The sequence below is a fragment of the Pistacia vera genome, unplaced genomic scaffold, assembly GCF_008641045.1.
Source record: "Pistacia vera cultivar Batoury unplaced genomic scaffold, PisVer_v2 Contig34, whole genome shotgun sequence".
Classification (NCBI taxonomy): Eukaryota; Viridiplantae; Streptophyta; class Magnoliopsida; order Sapindales; family Anacardiaceae; genus Pistacia; species Pistacia vera.
The window spans coordinates 524929-545184 of NW_022196157.1; the positions used below are offsets into that span (position 1 = coordinate 524929).

At 34.3% G+C, this 20256-nt stretch overlaps 1 protein-coding gene across 2 annotated transcripts; it reads right to left on the reverse strand.

The window, feature by feature from the left end:
- Nucleotides 1–2714: 2714 nt before the first annotated feature.
- On the reverse strand, nt 2715–10644 carry LOC116138283 (ubiquitin carboxyl-terminal hydrolase 8-like). 2 transcript variants are annotated; one of them, XM_031423992.1, is made up of 13 exons: nt 10263–10643; nt 9778–9999; nt 8952–9093; nt 8348–8407; nt 8169–8261; nt 7049–7393; nt 6806–6946; nt 6476–6646; nt 5890–6147; nt 5173–5321; nt 3955–4503; nt 3524–3797; nt 2715–2989 (listed from the first exon to the last, which is right to left on the reverse strand). In XM_031423992.1, the coding sequence occupies exons 1-13, from the start codon at nt 10622–10624 to the stop codon at nt 2873–2875; spliced, it is 2883 nt and encodes a 960-aa protein (XP_031279852.1). In that variant the 5' UTR covers nt 10625–10643; the 3' UTR covers nt 2715–2872. The 2 variants fall into 2 exon arrangements, with proteins under 2 accessions (XP_031279852.1, XP_031279853.1); XM_031423993.1 differs by lacking the exon at nt 2715–2989 and adding an exon at nt 3076–3399 and having other exon boundaries at nt 10263–10644.
- Between the last annotated feature and the right edge of the window lie 9612 nt (nt 10645–20256).

Consider the following 20256-nt stretch of genomic DNA (forward strand, 5'->3'; position numbering starts at 1 on the left):
AAAACAATTAAATAACAAAGACAAATATCACTATATGATAAAAATGTTAAAAGTTTCGATTCTACCTAAACCAATGTTGACAGACATGCTATAAAAATCAGATTCAGGAAATTTATTGATCTAAAGATGGCTAAATCCCTTCATTTAACACAATTGTGAAATTCATTAACGGTTAGGTTCCGCTCCCGGTTAAAACCTAAACTGGCCACATAAACCTCATAAGACTCTCCCGATTATCCTACTCAGTCTATGATCTATGCTATTTTAATGACCTAAAGTGATTTCACCGCCCGGTTTATCATCACATCAATAAAACAGTTGAACACAATGAAACCCTAATCAAAAGATTTCTAATCAAACTTCACCGCCTAATTCATCATTCAATAAGAGCTCTAAATAATTAAAGAAACATCATATCCAAAAGCATTAAGCAAATCACACATATTCTTGTAGAACAATAAATTCCTGAATGCTTTAATAAAATTAAAAATCAAGTCAACATGGTTAGGTAGAATCTACCCCTTAACAATAACAATCTACTCCATAATTAAAGTGATAACAATCAACATCAGTTTTGAACTCATCATCATAACAATTCCAAACTGATTAAAAGTAGAGTAAGAGAAAACAAAAACTGAAATCTTGAAGAATTGATCTCTGGAAAAGTATCGCGCCAACTTCTCTCGAATGAATATGCTAGCCTCTTTCCTTTGATCTCCTCCTCCTCTTTGATTTAAAAAATAAAAAAAAAGGCCCCTACCCTCCTCCCCTATTGCTAAGGACATCTCTTTTTGGTATTAATGTCGTGAGGGTATTATGGTAAAAAGTCATACTTAAATTAAAAATACATGATAACAAATATGTGTGTCTTTCATGCACTAATGTAACTTTTGGCTCAATTTTTAACCATTTTCTAAGCTGAACTGGATCATGACCAAAGATAAAAGTTGTATCCCTATGTCTTACATTTCTACTCGTTCAAGAATTATCCCAATCTGAGGTCTACAGCTCATGTTATGGAAAAAATACTGACACATATTCAAAGACATTTTTCTTCAGTTCGCAACAGGTTGTTCACAACTTCAAGCCAAATTTTACCATCTTCTAGTCAGAATAAGGAAAAAAACCCAAACATGAAAGTTATAGCTCCACTTCTTAGCTTTTCATAGCTTCTAAATTCAGGTAATTCCGAGTTGAAAATCTCAAGTTATGTAATTTACGCTCAACACCATCATTTATGCCAAAATCATCGTTTAAGCCTGCAAAGTAAAATTAATAGAATTACGTAGCAATTATGTCCCAAACTATATGAGAGGTATCTTATATCCTATTGAAATTCAATACAAAATCACTATGAAAAATAGGATTATCAAGTTATTTTTGAAAATTGAATTGGGTGTTATTAGAGAATAAATTTGAAAATTAACAAAACATCCTCTACATTTGTAAATTTAGCTAAGCACTCCCTGTAACATGAAAGTTGTAGCTCTGCTTCTATGTTTTTCATAGCTTCTAAATTCAGGTCATTCTGAGTTGAAAATCTCAAGTTATGTATTACGCTCAATACCGTATTTAACTCAAAATATCGTTTAACCTGCAAAGTAAAATTAATAGAATTACATAGCAATTATGGCCCAAACTATATGAAAAGTATCATATATCCTATTGAAATTAAATGCAAAATCACTATGAAAATAGGATTATCAAGTATTTTTTGAAAAAATTGAATTGGGTTGTTATTGAGAATAGAATTTGAAAATTAACAAAACATCATCACATTTGTAAATTTAGCTAAGCACTCCCTGTAATAAAACATTGAAATTAACAAAAACACTCCACATACTCATTAATGTCGGTAGGCGGCCTCCACCGTCAAAAGGTGGCCAAAATCTACCGTAATGGTATATTACCGACTGGATTTAGCCGATAGTGCACCGATCTAGCCTTTTTTCCGGCCAGATCCACCTTGGATTTAGTCAAAAATGCTAGATCTTGGCCACATCTGGCGACAGCCAAATCCATTACAACAGATTCTACCCACCTTCCGACAGTAGTAGCCGAAATCTAATAAATGTGGGTGGATGATAGTATTTTTATTAATTTATAAACTTTTATGTTGGAAGTATTTAGTTAAATCAATAAACCTAAGGGGTTAAATAGTATTTTTGTTGAATAAGTATGATTAGTTTTTGAGAATAGTAAACAAATATTTTGGTTAGGATAGGACAAGAATAATAAAAAAATTAACAAGAATGAAAATTATTTGTCTCATGGCTATTAAATCATTATGCAATGCCAATAACCTTTTAATGTTAACAAGAACGAAAAATCTTTTTTCATTTATCATGGACAATCGCATCCAATCACGTGGATAACAAAATATACACGTTCAATCAGGGTGTTACGAACAAGCTTCTAAATAGACAAACGCGCCCATCTATCACAGTGATACAAAATATACACATCCAATGACAAACGTATACTCTCATATTATATCATAATTGGATAGACTGTAATACGTCTGTCCCACAGAAAACTTTCTCTACCTTCACTATTAATTTACCTTCTCTGTTACCAAATATTTACGACGATGTAAAAATTGTGAAGAGTTTATAAAAGCACAGAGGTGATGGCAAAAGCCTATATATACAGGAGGGTGAAGCAGCCCCCATTGTGAAAAAATTGATAGGAATTTCAACATGTAGGATGAAGTATTTGCCTGTACTATTTTACTGCCACATCTTTCGAAACTGTACAGTGTTTAAAAGTATTTCTTTCCTCTCTGTTGCCGATTTCTGCTTGGTGAGGACGGTAATTGTTAATCTGTGTCTTGATTTCCAAATTGGGTAACAACTATACAACTATTGTTATGTTAGACATCCGGGATTCGCCTATAGAAAAGAACATAAGCTGCTGATGTCTTAAGCTGCTCTTCGCTGACAGGGTAAACCTTGTCATCGTCAAACTCAAACCACCTCTTATGCCCAAGCTGCACAGAAGCAACAATGTTAGAATTATCATATTAAGCGAAGAAGACAAGTATTTGATATGTATCAAAGAAATACGAACGTAACAATCGGAATTTACTAACAGTTTAGAACCAGTAGATACCAAAGAGGTTTGAATGACAAGATGACTTTGAAACTTCATTCTAACATCTTCACATCAAAATTCAGATGGCGAGCAACATGAAAGATATTCGACACTAAATGCATTTCGAATCTCATCAAAAATTGCATTTTAGGTGGAACCCCAACTTCCAATTAACCCTCCATAGAAAGGGTTAAAAGATTAAACATAAATTCATAATCACATTATAGAATCCCTCTGCTCCAAACATATCCAGGCGCCCGAGTACATTACACCTCACTCAAACTTAAAACACATTCCTTTTTAGATCTGAAGTTATCATTCAACAATAAGTACTTTTAAGTTTCAAACTTCACAGTTCTAATAGAAAAATGGTTAAGTTAAATGCCTACAAGCAATCAGAAGAATAAAGAAATGAATCGACATTACTTACATCAACAAATGCAGTGTAGTGACCACCTCCCAGGCCTCCGTAGTGGTTACTTATTGCATACAGGACATAGCGATGAGATAATTGGCTGTCTTTATGGGAAATGTAAGTTGAGAGATCAAGATCATCGATTGGAAAATCAACATATGTTTCCAGCTTGCTCTTAAGATACCGACTGTATGAGAACCTCTTTAAATGAATAACCAAAATGTCAGGCAATCTCCAAAGATCTAATTTTTTGCTGGCTTGCCGATGCTTCTGGCATTTGGGGCAATACCTGACATAATAGCATCAATTTGCATTAGACACAACAAAAGTACAAAAATCAATTTGTATACATGAAAATATTTATATAATTCTCAAAATGGCAAAAAAACTGAGCAAGATACAGCTGAGTATAAATAGAAAATTAATTGATTGATTAGTGTACTAACCACATGTCTTCTGGTCCCAGGGGCTCCTCCTTCAAGAAGGCTTCTAGGCATTTGTATAGAGAAACAGACTCTTGAGGCTTCCTGGTGCACAACTGGGGCTTGAAAACGTTCAGCAATGAGCCGAGAAGATGTGTATCATATTTTTCAATCATCTTATCTGACCAGTTAACAAGGATATTCAACGGCCTGTTGGACTCTGAGATCGATATGGGCTCATTCATTTTTATCTCTGTTTGTTCTTGTACACCCATATAGTAGAATTGAAAGTCAGGACTCAAAAGTAATTCATCTCCTATTTCACTATCTGAGCCTGCATCATTATCCAAGATTGTTGGGCTACTAAAATCTTCCGCTGCTGTATCTTCATTATCCATATTCCCCGCATCATCCAAGTCAATTAATACATCTTCCACAGGCATTAAAAATGGATTAAGTAATTTCAGAAACACTTTACAGATCTCAGATCCATTGGTAAGATCAGACAACCTTGCTACAAGGGGTGTGCCAAACTGTACCAGATCCAAAGTTGACCTCCCAAAATCGTAAAGCCTGACTCCATCATAATAAGATAAATAATAAATAGAAAAACAAATTATCATTAATTTTTTAAAAGAGATAGATGCAAACAACTTTAATAGGCTTCTCAAGATGATCAAAAAGCGAATATATGTATGCATATAGATGTATGCTTAGGATGAATGATCCCCTGCTTTTCTTTTACACAAAAAATGACCCAACTTTTGGATAATTAAGTTATGCACTTTATATGGAAAATCCTTTAATTAAGTCTCATTCTAAAGGTACATAAATTACTGATGTCAGACATGATCTTCAGCTAATTGAAACTGCACTAAACCAAAATTTACAATTGTTTAACCAAAAAGTGACGTGCATAAGAACAGCTATAATGGACGCATATTATAACTATGTCCGTTTTACATGTATATAATAAACAAATAGTATTCCATGTAGTATAAATAGTATCTTGATAACCATGCAGATAACTTATCAAATATCTGCATGAGGTCCTCCATAGACATGTAAGTTAACCAAGGTGGCTTATTGAGTAAAAACACCACATATGCATGCATGCATCCATCATCTGCTAACACATCTTTTTGGTACAAAAGCAAAACACCACAAACAAAGAGAGAAATGCACCATATGCAAAATTAAAACTGTCATAAATAATCAAAATGAGAATCCGAGCAAGCTTACTTTAACTCCTTTTGATGCATGAACACAATCAAGGGGGATGCTTCACTATCTCTCAGTAATCGATAAGCCACAAGTCTGTCTTCATCTCTTATCAAGGCCAAAGAATCAGATGGCTCCTCCAGGAAACGAAAAATTTGATTTTTGAATATCTACAAATCAGACTGTACTTAGAGCTAAAATTACCAAAGTTAAAAATGCAAGCAGAAATTTGATTTTGAATACACAACTCAATAAACTTATGGGTTGCATCTATTACAAAGAGAAAATAAGGGCAGTCACTTTCAATGAAGAAGTGTAATTTATAATTAACACATGAAATAAATTAATTTACATTGCTTTAGTTACAATAACGAATAAGAGTTTAAGCTTAGCAAATAATCAAAGATATTTAATTTTGTCATCATAATAGACTTAGCATAGGAGATCTCTTAATTAGAGATCCTATTTCCATAAACAAATGTGACAAACAATCATGGTTAATCCTAACGTCTACGAGGAAACCAGTAGGCCAAGATGATTGTATTCAACATAATGATTGCTGGATGATGGCTATCATTATGACATCATTGATGTGGCACTAACAAAGAAGCAACACCCAGATCAAGAGCCACAAGATCAATTAAGGTGCTTGGGAATCCAAAGTTTAGGTATAAGGTTCAGAAGAAAAATGCTAATACTATCACACCTATTTTAAAGACCATAGCTGCCACAACATACCTCAGCCACCACGAGAGTTTCATCATCTCTTAACGAACATGAAATACTCAAGGCTTCAATAAGATCCTTAGTTCTCCCATACTTTGGCACAGTGACGGTGAACGGAATAGGCAATGTACTTCCATCACTGCTAAAAACTGTCACAGTCATAGTCCGCATTGTTGTGGAAGGTAAAGGTAGTGACAGGTACATGAGTGGATCAAATGTGACAGAAACCTTCTTGCAATTAGGGCAGACCAACATTGACCGGTACTGACCCTAAAATGAGAAAAAGAATACATAAATACAGTTGAAAAAGCTAACTGGAGTTCAAACCAGTTGCTTATAAAAAGTTACATTCCAAAATCAAATCAAAAACCATAGGAGTCATTCCTCAAAAGTTACAAAATGCTAAGAAATATGGTGATCTTTTATAATTAGTAATTGACATCCATTTCGATTGGAAGCATGGACATAATCAGGAAACAGGTGTGCTGAAACTACAGAATACTTCATCATAAGAAAAAGTATAATTACTTGTGCAAGAGGAGTACAAAATTATTCGTTAATTATACATGCCAACCTCATCTATTCGCAGCAGACTTACTTGGCATAAATCAACTATGATGGAGTCATTTCGAGCCCGGTGATTTCGCCAATATTCTTCAGCTACTTCTTTTTCTGGGCATCCCTCGGTATCCTTAGCTTCTATGTATGGCTTGCATTTAACTCGATTCAGATCTTCATGGAGTCCATCCAACAAAAAAGCAAGGAATTCCTGAATTACAGCATTTGAACATATTAAGTAATTCCTACCACATAACTCAAAGCTATGCTAAAGAATATGCATGCACATCCGTAAGTGATAATAGATCACCATGCAGATGATAGAGTTCAAGAATTAAACAACACTTCTTTAGCAAATAACATTGCTAACCTGAGAATCATGCTGATTATAGCCACTGAATTGAGGTGCAAAATTAGCAAGTTTTAACTTGAACATTCTTGGAGTCACTGGCATTGCTCTGGGAGACCATATTTTTCTTACTAGATCTCCAAATGCTAAAGCAAGTTCACCCTGTAATATAGTAGACAATTTAAGTTAATGAATAAGAAAGGCAAAGCAAGAAAAGATACTAAAAAAGTGACCATCTAATAAAAGCTACACCTACTGGCATACCTTTAACCCCAACGGATTATCATGATTAATCTCTTTTTGGTAGTCCCCAAGGAAGTAATCAACAAGCTCTGGGGTGTGAGCCAAGCACTGAATTGCACTATTCATGAAACAAGTATTTCCAAGATTCTGTAATCCCGTCAACCCCAAAAAACTAAATCCTCCATAGCCACTTCCACAAATTAAGGAGTTCGAAGGTGTTGTATAAGGGTTCAGGTTATCATTGCTGCCATTCATCTTAAATGAACCATTACAGAAAGAATCGTTTGTCTTGGAATGTTCTATCATGTCATTGCTGGTCTCCTTCATAGAATCTGAAAACCCATGGACTTGCAATTCAAGGAGAATCTGTAGCAACAAATGAAAAAGGAAAAAAAGAAAAAACAATAAGAACACCAAATAGCTAAATATCAGGCACAGGAAGTTATACATATATTGCAAGACATGAAAGCTAAGACTGAAAACGGAATCAGATTTGCTTTGGACAGTATTTGCATTAACAAGCTGCACTGAAACTTTTCAATAACTGCCCCCAAGATAACTCATCCGAAATATCATATTACTATAAACATCTAAATTTATATCAAAATGAAGTTTAACAGGCATAGTCCAGCCCTATTAACTTTTACCTCCAAGTATTGCATGGTGAATGTTTAAGCACCTCCTATTCATCATAAAAGTAACGCTGAACTTTTTTTTCCCTTTTTTCCATTTTAAGATCAATAATCATACCATAAAATATGGAACTGAATAGACCATTAGTGTAGATCAATGTAAAGTTGGTAGTAGTCAATGTACACTACCATAGTACTGAACCTATATCCTACTCAAACAAAGAAAAATCAAGAACTGGATTTCACAACACCGCAAAAGACCTAAAAACATGTCAGATTGATAACCCATTGGACAATTTCTAGAATCATTACATGTCACTTAACCCTAAGGTGCAACAGCAACTTTGGAAACCACCTGACAATTCTTTTTAAGCACATCAGAGAAGCCAATAAAAAATTGAACAATTGATTTCATAATCATTTACTTCAGAGATTTTTTTTACTAGCAACCTTCCACCTACGGGTGAAAACCATATATCGTAGAATTCTCCTAAATTAACTAGTCATACCTCTTCACTTTGTCCTGAGAAATCATTCGACAAATTGACTCTATCATTCATAAAAAACTGAGTTGTATGCCCTGAGAAGTCCCGAATAAAGAGCTGTGAAATAAACGAGCACATTAAGCAATTATACTAACCCAACAGAGAATAACATTTGTTAGTAAAGTATTGAGTAGTAAACTCACCTGTTGGGACACGGAAATGAATAGATTGCAGGCTCTCTTGTAAAGACCAACCTCATTGTCCTGAAAATACAGTCTATTATGATATACAAGAAGTACAGAACTTTATTCAAAGAAAAAAAAATTGTGTTAGAGAGATAAGACTTAGGAATGAAGAATCAAGAATCACTAGGTATTCGGACTGATAGCATATGAACTCTATTAACCAAAACCAAACACCACTGCATAGCATATGATATGGATCTAAAATTAACATATATCTCATCTCAGTTTTTCAATAGTAACAATCTGCAAGATTGTTTGATGCCAAGTTACTGGCTTTGTTAGAAAGGAAGTATCCCTGTTGGAATTTATGACCAATACATAGCTTGCACAAAGAAAAAGACACCCTCCTAATAGAAGCATCATGAAAAAAAATTCTGGTATAGGAACAATTGGTGAATAATTAAATATACATTAAAGATGAGGAGAGTAGACTGCAGGTATATATTGTTGAACTTCAAAAAGAACTCCCTAAAAAACTGGTTCACAAACCAGATCACAAATTTCAGCTACTACAGGACCAGAATTCAAATAAAGAATAGAATAGGACTAGAACACAACAAACCTTTAAGCTGATCTTAACTGCCAATGAATTTGTTTCCAGCAGAACAGAAAGCCTAATTTGTAATGGAAACATATCCTGCAAATGACTGCCCTCAACAGAAGGGCTCCCAACATCCCTCGATGCTGCTTTAAAATCAATATGCCTATCAAAAAAAGAAGAATAAAATTGCTGCTCAAAGCGATAAAAAGCCACCGTCTTCTATCCAAAAACTCATCCACATATATAAGCACTTGAGAAGTAAACAACAATCATTTTCCACTTCCAATTGTTTGGTGAAAACTAGAGAATTTATTATTACAAATTACACTGAGCTCTATAAAGGCTAAAAAGTGCAGGAAACCACAATATCCTCAGCGAATAAGAGTGCATCCCATGAGTTCAGTATCACACATTGTGAAAAATTTCAAAATGCAAAGGCAATAATGCATTCTACGGTCACTGAAACATTCTTACATGGATCCAAAAAGCAGTTTCTTGTAACCAAAATGTTGAGTGTTAACATTACCAGGTTAACCATGTATTTAACATAACAATCAAGTGAAACGAGTCATGCTTTGCTCACCATTTAAGAGCCCTATAAAGGCTACAAAGTGCAGGAAACCACAATAACCTCAGGGAAGAAGAGTGCATCAAATGAGTTTGGTATCACACGTTTTGAAACATTCCAAAATGCAAATGCAATAATGCAATCTACAGTCACTAAAACATTCTCAAATGATTCAAAAAAAACAATTCCTTTAAAACCAAATTGTTGACTGCTAAGATCACCAGGCTAACCATGTATTTTAAAATAACAATAAAGTGAACTGAATTAAAATTTGCTCACCATTTAAGAGCACGCAGCCACATCCCTTCAGGTAGCAAAGCATACTCACGGCCCAAAGAACCTTCTTCTTTCCCATTGCCACTCTCCTGAAACACCTCTAGCTTCTTCAACTCGAGCACAATCTGGGAGTTATCAGTGCCATTGTTAGATGAAACTTGATACAAAACACCACCTCCTCCTATTTGATCAGCAACAAGTTGTTGTTGTGCCTCCTTCCACCACCTGAAAATGTAACGTAAACACCAGACCCCATAAACAAAAACATGTTGTTTTCTTTTCTTCTTGTTTCCATCATTGTTGCCAAAACGACACTGTCACAACCTACATTCACCACACCATTCAAAAATTCACTTCCTCCCCCTTCAGCTCGCCCAGAACCACATCAAAACACACATTTTTCTCTCAACACACCAAAACAAAAATTTTCCTCCATTTTCTCGGCAACCAAACAGAATCAAAAGCTGAAAAAAAAAACCGAAACGTACCTGTACGGAACAAGGTAGAGCTTGAGGCGGTCATCGTCGTCAAGAAAAGAGGGATTATTAATATAACTACTCGGAGAATAATTGTTGAAATCATTTTGGCGGGAGGAGCTAGGGTTAAAATCGAAATCGAAGAGACGATCGTCGTCGTTGGAGAAAAGATTGCCACTGCTGTTGATGTTGTTGTTGTCGTCGTCGTCCATTGACAAAGAAGACGGAGAAGAGGAGAGAGCGGTTAGGGTTAGGGTTTTGGAGAAGAGGGATTTGCAGAGACGGAAAGTGTAGAGTGAGAGACGCGAGAGGAAGCGCGTGGCGGTACGGGCGAACAAGAGCGATGATTGAAGCTTTTCTGTAAGTCGGTTCATGAAAAAAAATGCGAGAGTAACTGATGTTATGTTTATTCATTATATAAATTAATTTATATTACAGAGTTTTGTTATGGTATGCTCGCATCTAACTTAAATAATTGTATATGATTTTGTTATATTGAAGTTTTAAACAAATTAAATTATTTCTTGAAATATAAGATAAACAAATTTTCTTTTCGAAAAAAATATGTAAAACCTTAAAAAAAAAAAAAAAAAAAATATATATATATATATACATGTTTTAGGGCAAGACAATAAATTATATTAGATAAAATTTTATAAGAGTAGAATGATTACGAAAAAAATCTGAATTCACACATTTTTAATACAATATTGTAGTTTATATTTATGTTATCACTGAAATTATAAATTAAATATTAGTAGGCAAAGAAATTTTCATAGAATATTATAATCTGGAAAAGAAGATAAATAAAGTTATTTGTAATTTATGAGTTTAAAGAAATAATAAGAGAGGTGTGAAAATAAGAGAAAAAATGGTATAAAATGAATTTTAACAAAAAGTTTTGAAAAGATAGAGAATTAATTTTAATGTATTAGAATTAACTATCTTAAATGTTAGAAAATAATCTATTATAGCCATTAAAAAAAAAATTATAAATCTTTTATGTTAATATTTTGTTATGCATAGTCACGTCAAACTTTTTCACTCTTTTATCTCAATAATCATTTGATTATAGATTGCTAAACCAAAAATTTATTTAACAGACATAAATTGAATTATAACATTGTTTACAAGATTGAACTATCTAATAATATATATTACATAATAAAATTAAAATTGTAAAATACATAACAAAAAGAATGTATAACACGTAATATTATCATGGTGCAATTCACATATATGTATATTGTGATTAGACGAACGCACAAACGTTTATCTTATTTCAAAGTTTACGTTTACTTATTTTTTTGTGATCGGAAGTATTCAAGTCAGTTTATGTATACATCAACTAATCTCTCAAAGTCTTAAAATAAATAACCAGTTAAATCACCTTAGTAACTATTAATGTGTTTGGAAGGATTCAAACTCAAAAACTAATATTAAATCACATTATTGAAAACTTTCTCGTGAATTCTAGGGACAATTTCCTTAAATATCAAACATGAGACAAAATAATAAAATACAAAGCGGGGTTATACATTCAGTTTGCCACGTGTCAAAATCATACGGCTGAACAAATTTTAAAAAGCTACACATGCATTACAGTGTTATAGAGCCACCTAGAACAATCTGCAACAACCATTTTTTCACTCAACGCTCACCTTATGCGCGTGTATCACACTTCTTACCCCAGTCCAGTCACCATCTCATTTCTTTTCTCAAATGATTGGACTGGTACCAGCAAAATAAAATTATTCTAATTGCTAAATTTATAAGCAATTTATTTCTTATTCATATAATTGGAATATCAATGAATAATTAATGGTAGTTAATTCATGCGTTAAAAACTTCAAAAGATTTATTATGATTTGTGAATAAAACATTGGGCTAACTATGAGGCCCATGGAACCCATCATCTATCTAGCCCAAAATGTTGGTTTCTATTATGCAATAGAGCTGTCTATGGCTGAATATTTGAATTGGGCTTCATGAATGGCAAAGCTCAGCCCAAACAAACAAAGCAGAACAAAACAAAGAATTTAGGCTATTGAAAGTCAATATATTTTCAATTGATGATCAAATTGAAAAATACAAAGCAACCCCAATTGGAAATTATGAAAGCAAGTTCACTATCAACCCTTTTCATGGTTTTCAATGTGGGAAAATTCTGAAATATAATAGAAATATTACATCCATTATATAATAAGCTAACACGTTTCATTGATTTGTTATATAAATGACATGATATTTCTACTACATCGAAGAATTTCTCTTTTAAGTGTCACAAACTTTATATTATTGACAATGTACCAGCATATGAGGTATGCATTGAGAATTATAGCATTTTATATGATTTCCGTCTTTAAAAAATGTGTTTTTTATATTATGATGTCAAATAAACTTTGACTATGGATTGTGTATGATCATGAACTTGATTCATTATTCTTCTACATCAATTATATATGGCGTGCTAAGTATGACTTATGCTTTTGTATTCATTTCTCAAACTTTTTTTGGTCAAGCAATGTGTAATAATACTTTCAAACAAGTTTGAAAGTCTAAAATGTCAATGAACATGTTCCCCCTCCATTGATTTCCTTTCACTTTGAAATTGAAGCAAGGCCCCCTTGCCTTGCTTAATTGCCTTATCTCTTTTCACCTTTTCAATGTTTGTTCTACCTCACCATGACCAATAATCTCACTTTTGATTATCATTTAAGTTTAAGGCAACAAGTAAATATATCGATCTATCTGTTATGTCTTAAGGATATCGTTGCAATTTTATTGAATTTTATAACATTATAAAGATGGGCTTATAATCAAGAGTGCGTGAATTCTAACATTTTTGATGGATTTGTGACAGTTAATAATAGATTACAATAATTGGTATCGTTTTATCATATGTTGATTAACATATTGACTTAATAAATACTAATAATAAATTTATGCTTCCACTTCACACAAACATTTTCAATTGGATCACATTTACTCAGCAAAGCTTATAAACCATAGTCGATGATAACCATCCTTGGGTGGTTAAGTGAGGCGAATAGACTCTTGGGTATATTACTCAAAAGGTTTTGAATTCGATTTCTTTCGGTTGTTAATAGGTGTGGCCACTGGAGGGTATGCTCAGTCGTTAACTTTAGAGTTCCGAAAGATTAATCGAGGTGTGTGCAAACTGACCCAAACACCCCGAATCACACAAAAAAGAAAAAAGAAAAAAAACCGTAGTCAATGACTCGTGTACACTTTTGCTATAGTGACGTGGAATATAACACTAAAACTAAAGAGTTCCTATATCTCTGATCTCCCCTGGCGATTCAAAAAATATCATCTAGCACTAGATCTCTTAGAAACAAATCAAAGATCCTTTAATAATTTTGCATAATGCATGTCTCATACATGGAAGTCCCCATTTCTCAAATGCATGTACACTTGTTTGGTAAAACAAAGAAAAGATAATGGCTATCTTGCACCATTTTTTTACTTTAATCTTTGCCTTTGTGAGACAAATGGGTGCCCATCAATTGACCTCTAAGTGTAGCACAAAAGCAATTTGTCTTCTGAAATGACACCACCATTTTTGAGCCCCCACTAATGTCTTTCATGATCATGTCTTTCAATTTATGGGTCAAAATATTTCAAACCCAGCACAATTTTTTTTGTCAGGAAGGTGATGTCCACATCAGATGCCCACCAGAAATTGTTGCCAAAAAATAACTGAAAGTGAGCGATCTTGGAACCATTACATTGGTTGGTTATCTTGAGCCACTTAAATTTGATCTTTGATTTAATTTGTTGATTTGTAATGGAGCCTGCACTTTTGGTCTCACCTTTCATTTTCTTTCACATTATGCGTTTTGGGAATTTTCTGGATCTTTGGTTGCTTGCATTTGCAATTTGTATGAGCTTGTTTTTATGTTAGATCCTTTGGGATCATCTACTTGGATCTTTTAGAGAAGTTTCTTGCTTATAAAGGGCTGCAAAAGAAACTTAGTTTGGTATGGACGTGACACATTATTTGTATTACTTCTTTCTTCTAACTAACAATATTTTTTTTTTTTTTTTTTTTTTTTGATAACCAAGGTGTCCGGGCCAACTTGCACACACCCATTGAACACCCTACAAATCCAATAATCTAAGTAAGCAACAAATGTGATAAATGGTCCCGAGGTGGCTTGAATCCAAGAAGTTAATAAATGGAACAAATCTTCTTGACCACCAGACCAGTCCCTCAGGGTTAACTAACAACAATTATTTGTTGTATAATATTAAGATATGTGATATTATTAAACGAGCATACAAATTATGTATTACACTCATCTCATCTAAAACTTTCTCATATTGTAAGTCTTTGAAATAGCTTTGATCCATTCAAAAATTGATGAATATGTAAAGAGATTTATTTTCATCTATACAATAAGAAGGACCTAACATGATCTCTCAAGTTTGAGTATTCTTGATGGTAAAAGAGCAAGATAAAGATTTAACATAATCGCCCGAGTTCAAGTACCCACAATCTCTAATAAGGGTAGCCACTGAAGCTTTTATCCGGTTGGTAATTTCAAGGTCTTTGGAGATTAGTTGAAATGACCACAAGCCGGCTCGGATACCCCTAGTCCTAAAAAAAAAAAAAAAGGATTATATCACATTTCATTGATTTTTCTTTCATATATTTGATTATGTCCATCTTTATAAAGTTTTAAAACACTTGATACCTATTATTGGATGGGTACACAAACGATGTGTTACACGTCTCCCTTTAAAGATTTCCTATTCAACAAGTCTATGAAATAATCATGGTGGACTTAGAACTTAGTAAACACGTGAGAGTTGGTGTGTGTATATATATATATATAAAATAAAATGTGTTTCTTGTTGATGAGCACAATGTGAACAACTTTTCTTTTTCTTTTTGGAACAAGAAATTTGTGATGAACACATTTCAATTCACAAATGGTTAAAAATCATTATGCATTCACATTGTGAGGTTGCCTTCAAAGGTTGGACAGTTGATTGGGACCATTTTAGTTTTTAGTTTCTAGTGTTTTCAATTTGTTTAATAATAACAACAATATGCTCAAGCCATTTGTATATGAAAAAAAAAAAGGAAATTAAAAAATTTGCAAAAATTGAGATTTGAGGTGATTAAAAAATTATTTAGGATTAAAAATTTCAAACTATCAATGTATAAACTAAAATAAATTAGTTGTGATCAATGAAGTTATCAAATTAATTAATAACAAGGTTAATAATGAAGCTTGTATCCAAAATCGTTAAAAAAATAAAGTAGGTCGCAGTGGATTGCTGAGTCTCCCATAAAAATTAGTCAAAGTACACATGAATTAGTTGGAACACCTTAGTTAAAAAAAATTAAACAATTAGCAACATGTTTGATTTGTGATATAAAATAATTTATAATTAAGATATAATTAGCCAAAAAATAACTAGCTCGATAAAAAATAATAATAATAAAAAGAGAATTTGAGATGAGTTTTAACCTTATACGTCGCATAGAAACTCTTGTTCAAAATATATATGAACGTCTTAAAATTTATACTGTGTAGATCAAATGTCTTAATTTATACATTAAAAATAACAACTACAAAGCTTATCTTTATTATTATTATTTTTTAAAAGATTGAGTCTATCCAAGAAATTTGGGTGAGGTAAGAGCTAGTTAATTGTTAATTATAAGCCATCCTCCTTTGATTTTTCTCTTCAATTGATGAGTCAAAGTTTTGGAAAGTAATGTGTATATGGGCCAAAAATCGTATTGAACCTGACGAGGTCTAATAACAATGTAAACATGTCACAACTCAAGGCCTTGGCCCAACTCCGATTGAGCCCACTCTTAAAATACCATGTGAACTGTTCACTCTATGAGTTGGGCTACCCCATGAGTTAAGTTAAACTGGGTCCAGCCCATTCGCCCCCACAGTAGTCCACAATAGAGGCCAGAGTCCCAATCAATTTTCTCTTCTAATAAGATCCCAAATCTTACCTAAAGAGGAAAGCCTGAATCGATTAAGGCAGGAAACCTAATCTCCTTCCAAAAGGAGAACTCCTCTGCTAAGTAGGACTCAAAGTCCTCCTAGGATTCCGACACCCTTGGGTTCATTATATAAATAGAGGCAAACCCTCTCATTAGGCATCCAGAAATCACCCATAGCTTTAGCTTCTAAATTCTTGCTCCCAAGAATCTTTGTTTTCCCTGCCGTAAAGCTTAGTTTCGACTAACTTTACCACCTTCAGCCATCACAAAGCTGTGCTCCAGCCACTTTGTGTTAGTCTAGCCGTAGCCACATTATGGCAAACTCTTTTCCGCTCTCAGACATCACTAAATACCTTCAACTGTGCTAACTTGAGCGTCGGAGTGCCTACGGCAGACAATACACCGGTGTCACCTAAGCCTTCATGTTCCCTTTCCCTTTCTCTGCAAGTCCATCAGATTGTCAGTGGCTCACATCACACAAGATCCATCCATTCCGAATCAACCGTAGATTTTACCGTCTACAATATGTGAACATAAATTTCATTCTACAAAGAATTTAAGTCTTTAAAAATATGTTAATGGTTCAATCTAATCCATTTGTCCAAATGAAGTGATAGAATTGACTTAATTATATCATAAGATACCGAACTATCACTTTTTCCTTATTAAAGGTACCAAACTATTTTTTTCCTATTGAAGGTACCAAACTATCAATTATTTCTATTGAAGGTACCAAACTTTCATATTTTTTCCTACAGTGTTAAATATTAATGACATGATATTTTTTCTGTCAAAAATCGCTGACATGACAATTTTGGTATGTTGATTGTATATTTTGACATGGCAATTAAGGCTGACTTAGACATTTATAATCTAAAAAATCTCAAATTAACCCCTTTTTTATTATTTCAATAAAAACCGCAAAAACCACCTAGAAAAAATAAAACATACCGAGAATGAAAACTTATCCTAATTAAAACCCATTATTCCACTACTTCTTCTTCATTTTCTTTCGTCCAGCCTCTTTTTTTTTTTCCGTTTTTGTTTCCCCTATTTCTTTCCATCTCCACCACTTCTTCTTCTTCCACCACTCATGGTTTAAGATTTGGATTGCTTCATGGTTAAAGATTTGGGTTTGCTTTTGGGTATTTTTGGTACCCAATGTAGACGTAAAAATCTACCTGTACGGAAGGGGGGTCTGATCCCATGAGGTTGAGGCCACTAGTAATCCGCTGCACCTGCACACATAGAGAAACAAGCGTGAAGCGAACGGAAAACACCGGGGTGGTGTTTGCCATAGGCACTCTGACGCTCAAGTCAACAAGGCTGAAAGAGGCTAGCATAGTGAGGGCTAGGGAGTAGAGACGTTACCGGAAGTCTAATCGGAGACTATGATTACGGCAGCGATGTGAAGCTCTCAAGTAGGAGCTTCGGGTGTGAATGTGTAATGTAATCTAATCTCCCTTGTGAGAGGGCTGGCCTCTACTTATTTAGTGACTGTCTGGCCTCCCAGTTTTGGTGGGAGTAGGAATCCTAGTGTGACTCTGATATAAACCCTAGAGGAATTAGGGCGGTGGTGAGCTGTCTTACAAGTGTTCAAATAGGAATGTGATCCCGAACAAGAAAGTAACCTCGAGTAGGAAAGTGACCTAAACAGGAAGGTGGCCTCGAATAGGAGACTGATCTAGAATAGGAAAGTGATTTGTGGATGTCGTGGGCTCTGGACTTGCTCACAAGTCCAGGAAGTGAACTGGGATTTGGAGGCCCGGTCCCGATGGTTTGGGCCGATTGTATCTCGTATCAAATGGACCTAATCGGATGGGGCCGCATCGGGATTGGGCTTGGTCTCTTCCTCATTCAGTCTTATTCTCCTATTTGGGCCAAGGACGATTTTTGGCCCTAACAGTTTGTTGAAAGATGGATGCATGGAGAATCAAGCATATCATACTATAACAAGTATAGTCATAGTTTAAAAAAAAAAATTCAATCAAATTGAAATAAGTAAGGTAGAACATGTTACCTTAAGCCCTTAGCAACCTTGGAGCTTCTTAATTTCAAGAGAAATTAAGCAAAAGAGTATCCACACCAAGGGAAGAAGAAATTTGACCAAGAGAAAGGTTTAGGGTTCTTAGAGATTTTTTTTTCTCTACACAAAAATTGATATATCATTTTCTTTATATAGGAATCCTTGTAAACAATTCAATAATTGTTTTGGACTTCCTTAAACAATTCCATAATTGTTATGAAGTTGTTAAACTTCTTTAAATGATAACATTGGATTAACATTTAATCACAATTAACAATTTAACTCTTAAATTGTTTACATAACAATTTAACCCTTAAATTGTTTACAATTACAACCCCTTGTAAAATCCAATTTAATATAAAGAAAATGATTAATATAAATAACTTTATTACCTTTGGTAGGTGCTAGCCAACCTTGGATAATCAACTCTCTTTGGCTATTTCTTCATTCTCCTTAGTTTTTATGTGTGACCTCTTAGGTTCACTGTGGCCTAGCCGTGGGCCCAATATCACAGACTATTTCGATATGTTTTGTCATAACTCTTTATGAACAAAACTCCCACTGATTATGGTAGGCATCTAGCAATGCTCCATAACCCCTAAGTCACAATGAAGATATACTCCAACGAACCTTTTACAATCATACATGTTGTATAATCAAATCCTTCCGTTGTCTAATCCCAATTAAGAATGGATTCATGGTATGTCAAAATCCTTATCTTAATTTTAATTCAATACATATGGAACGTGTCACCATGAAACAACCTTTCATGTAACATTTTATATACCCCGGCCGGAGATTTCCCTTTTCCAATGTATCTTGACATTTGTCTAGGAACTTGATATCAATCTATACCAAGTCAACGGATCCCATCTTGACTATCACTTGTCCTCACACATAAACAACACATGGCCAAATCGGCTTATTAACACATGGCATGATTAGCCTCATGTTTATACACCATATGAACCATATGCGTTTATGCAGAATCCAACCGTGATATCTCAGGTCTAAGGATTAAAAATACCCTAGTATGATCTTATGATAAATCATTGACTACATTTTAAATGTCCATGTGATTCATCATAAATGGCCATATTCGATAAACAGTTCACTAACCGCGTATCCATGCTAATGCCCTAGTGATATAACTTTTATAATCACCCACACCAATACCATCACATGATATTCTACGGAGGCATTCAGCATGCCTACTATGTAATATTATTGCCCAATTAATATTACCTATGTAGGGAATACTTTGATGATTTTGATCTTCTAAAGATTTGTATCATCCGGACATTTCACATGTAATACATATATATAAATGAAGCAATAAACCACATGTGAAATAAGAACACTTTCTTCTATTGATAAGATAAAATGTATATACAAACTATATACATTCACATATATATACAAAACATAATGCCTTGGAACCGAAGACACGATTGGTTCCTAGGGCATACACTAACATTTGCCCCCCACTCTCTGAGTTAAGTTTTTCTTAAGTTAGAGAGTAGGAAGCGATCGAGGTGCGCTCGGTCTCACTTCCTGGACGGCCGATTGTCGGCGTAGCTGACCAGTTTGATGTAGGTGATTCGTAGTCAAGAGTCGCTCGGTATCAAAGTTGATCCGGAATGTGCAATCACCCCAAGAGGGTGTGCCCGATCGGTGTGAATGGTCGAAGGGACTGAGATAACGAGACTTCTGGGGCTCTCGTGCTCTTTCGGTGTGTCCTGCCGACTGGAGAAGTGAACTAAAATCCCATGACAAGGGTATCCGCTCGGCATGCCGAGTCGAATGAGTTGGAGACAATGCTAAATTAAAGGTTCATTCGGTTGGGGTACTTGGGTGATCGAGTGGGATGGAATCGACTCGGCCGGCTTATTAGACCGTAAGACTTGCTCTTATGATTCCACGGTGCTCTTTACTGGATATCAAAGGGCCAAACAAAATGTGCAAACATTTGACCCATGGCT

Excerpts from the sequence above, each read along its gene's own strand:
- LOC116138283 (XM_031423992.1), bottom strand. The coding sequence starts at position 10,624 with ATGAACCGACTTACAGAAAAGCTTCAATCATCGCTCTTGTTCGCCCGT. Across the intron at positions 5,322-5,889 it reads AAACTCTCGTGGTGGCTGAG|ATATTCAAAAATCAAATTTT; the intron begins GTATGTTGTGGC and ends TCTGATTTGTAG. Across the intron at positions 3,798-3,954 it reads CTGGGACCAGAAGACATGTG|GTATTGCCCCAAATGCCAGA; the intron begins GTTAGTACACTA and ends CTATTATGTCAG.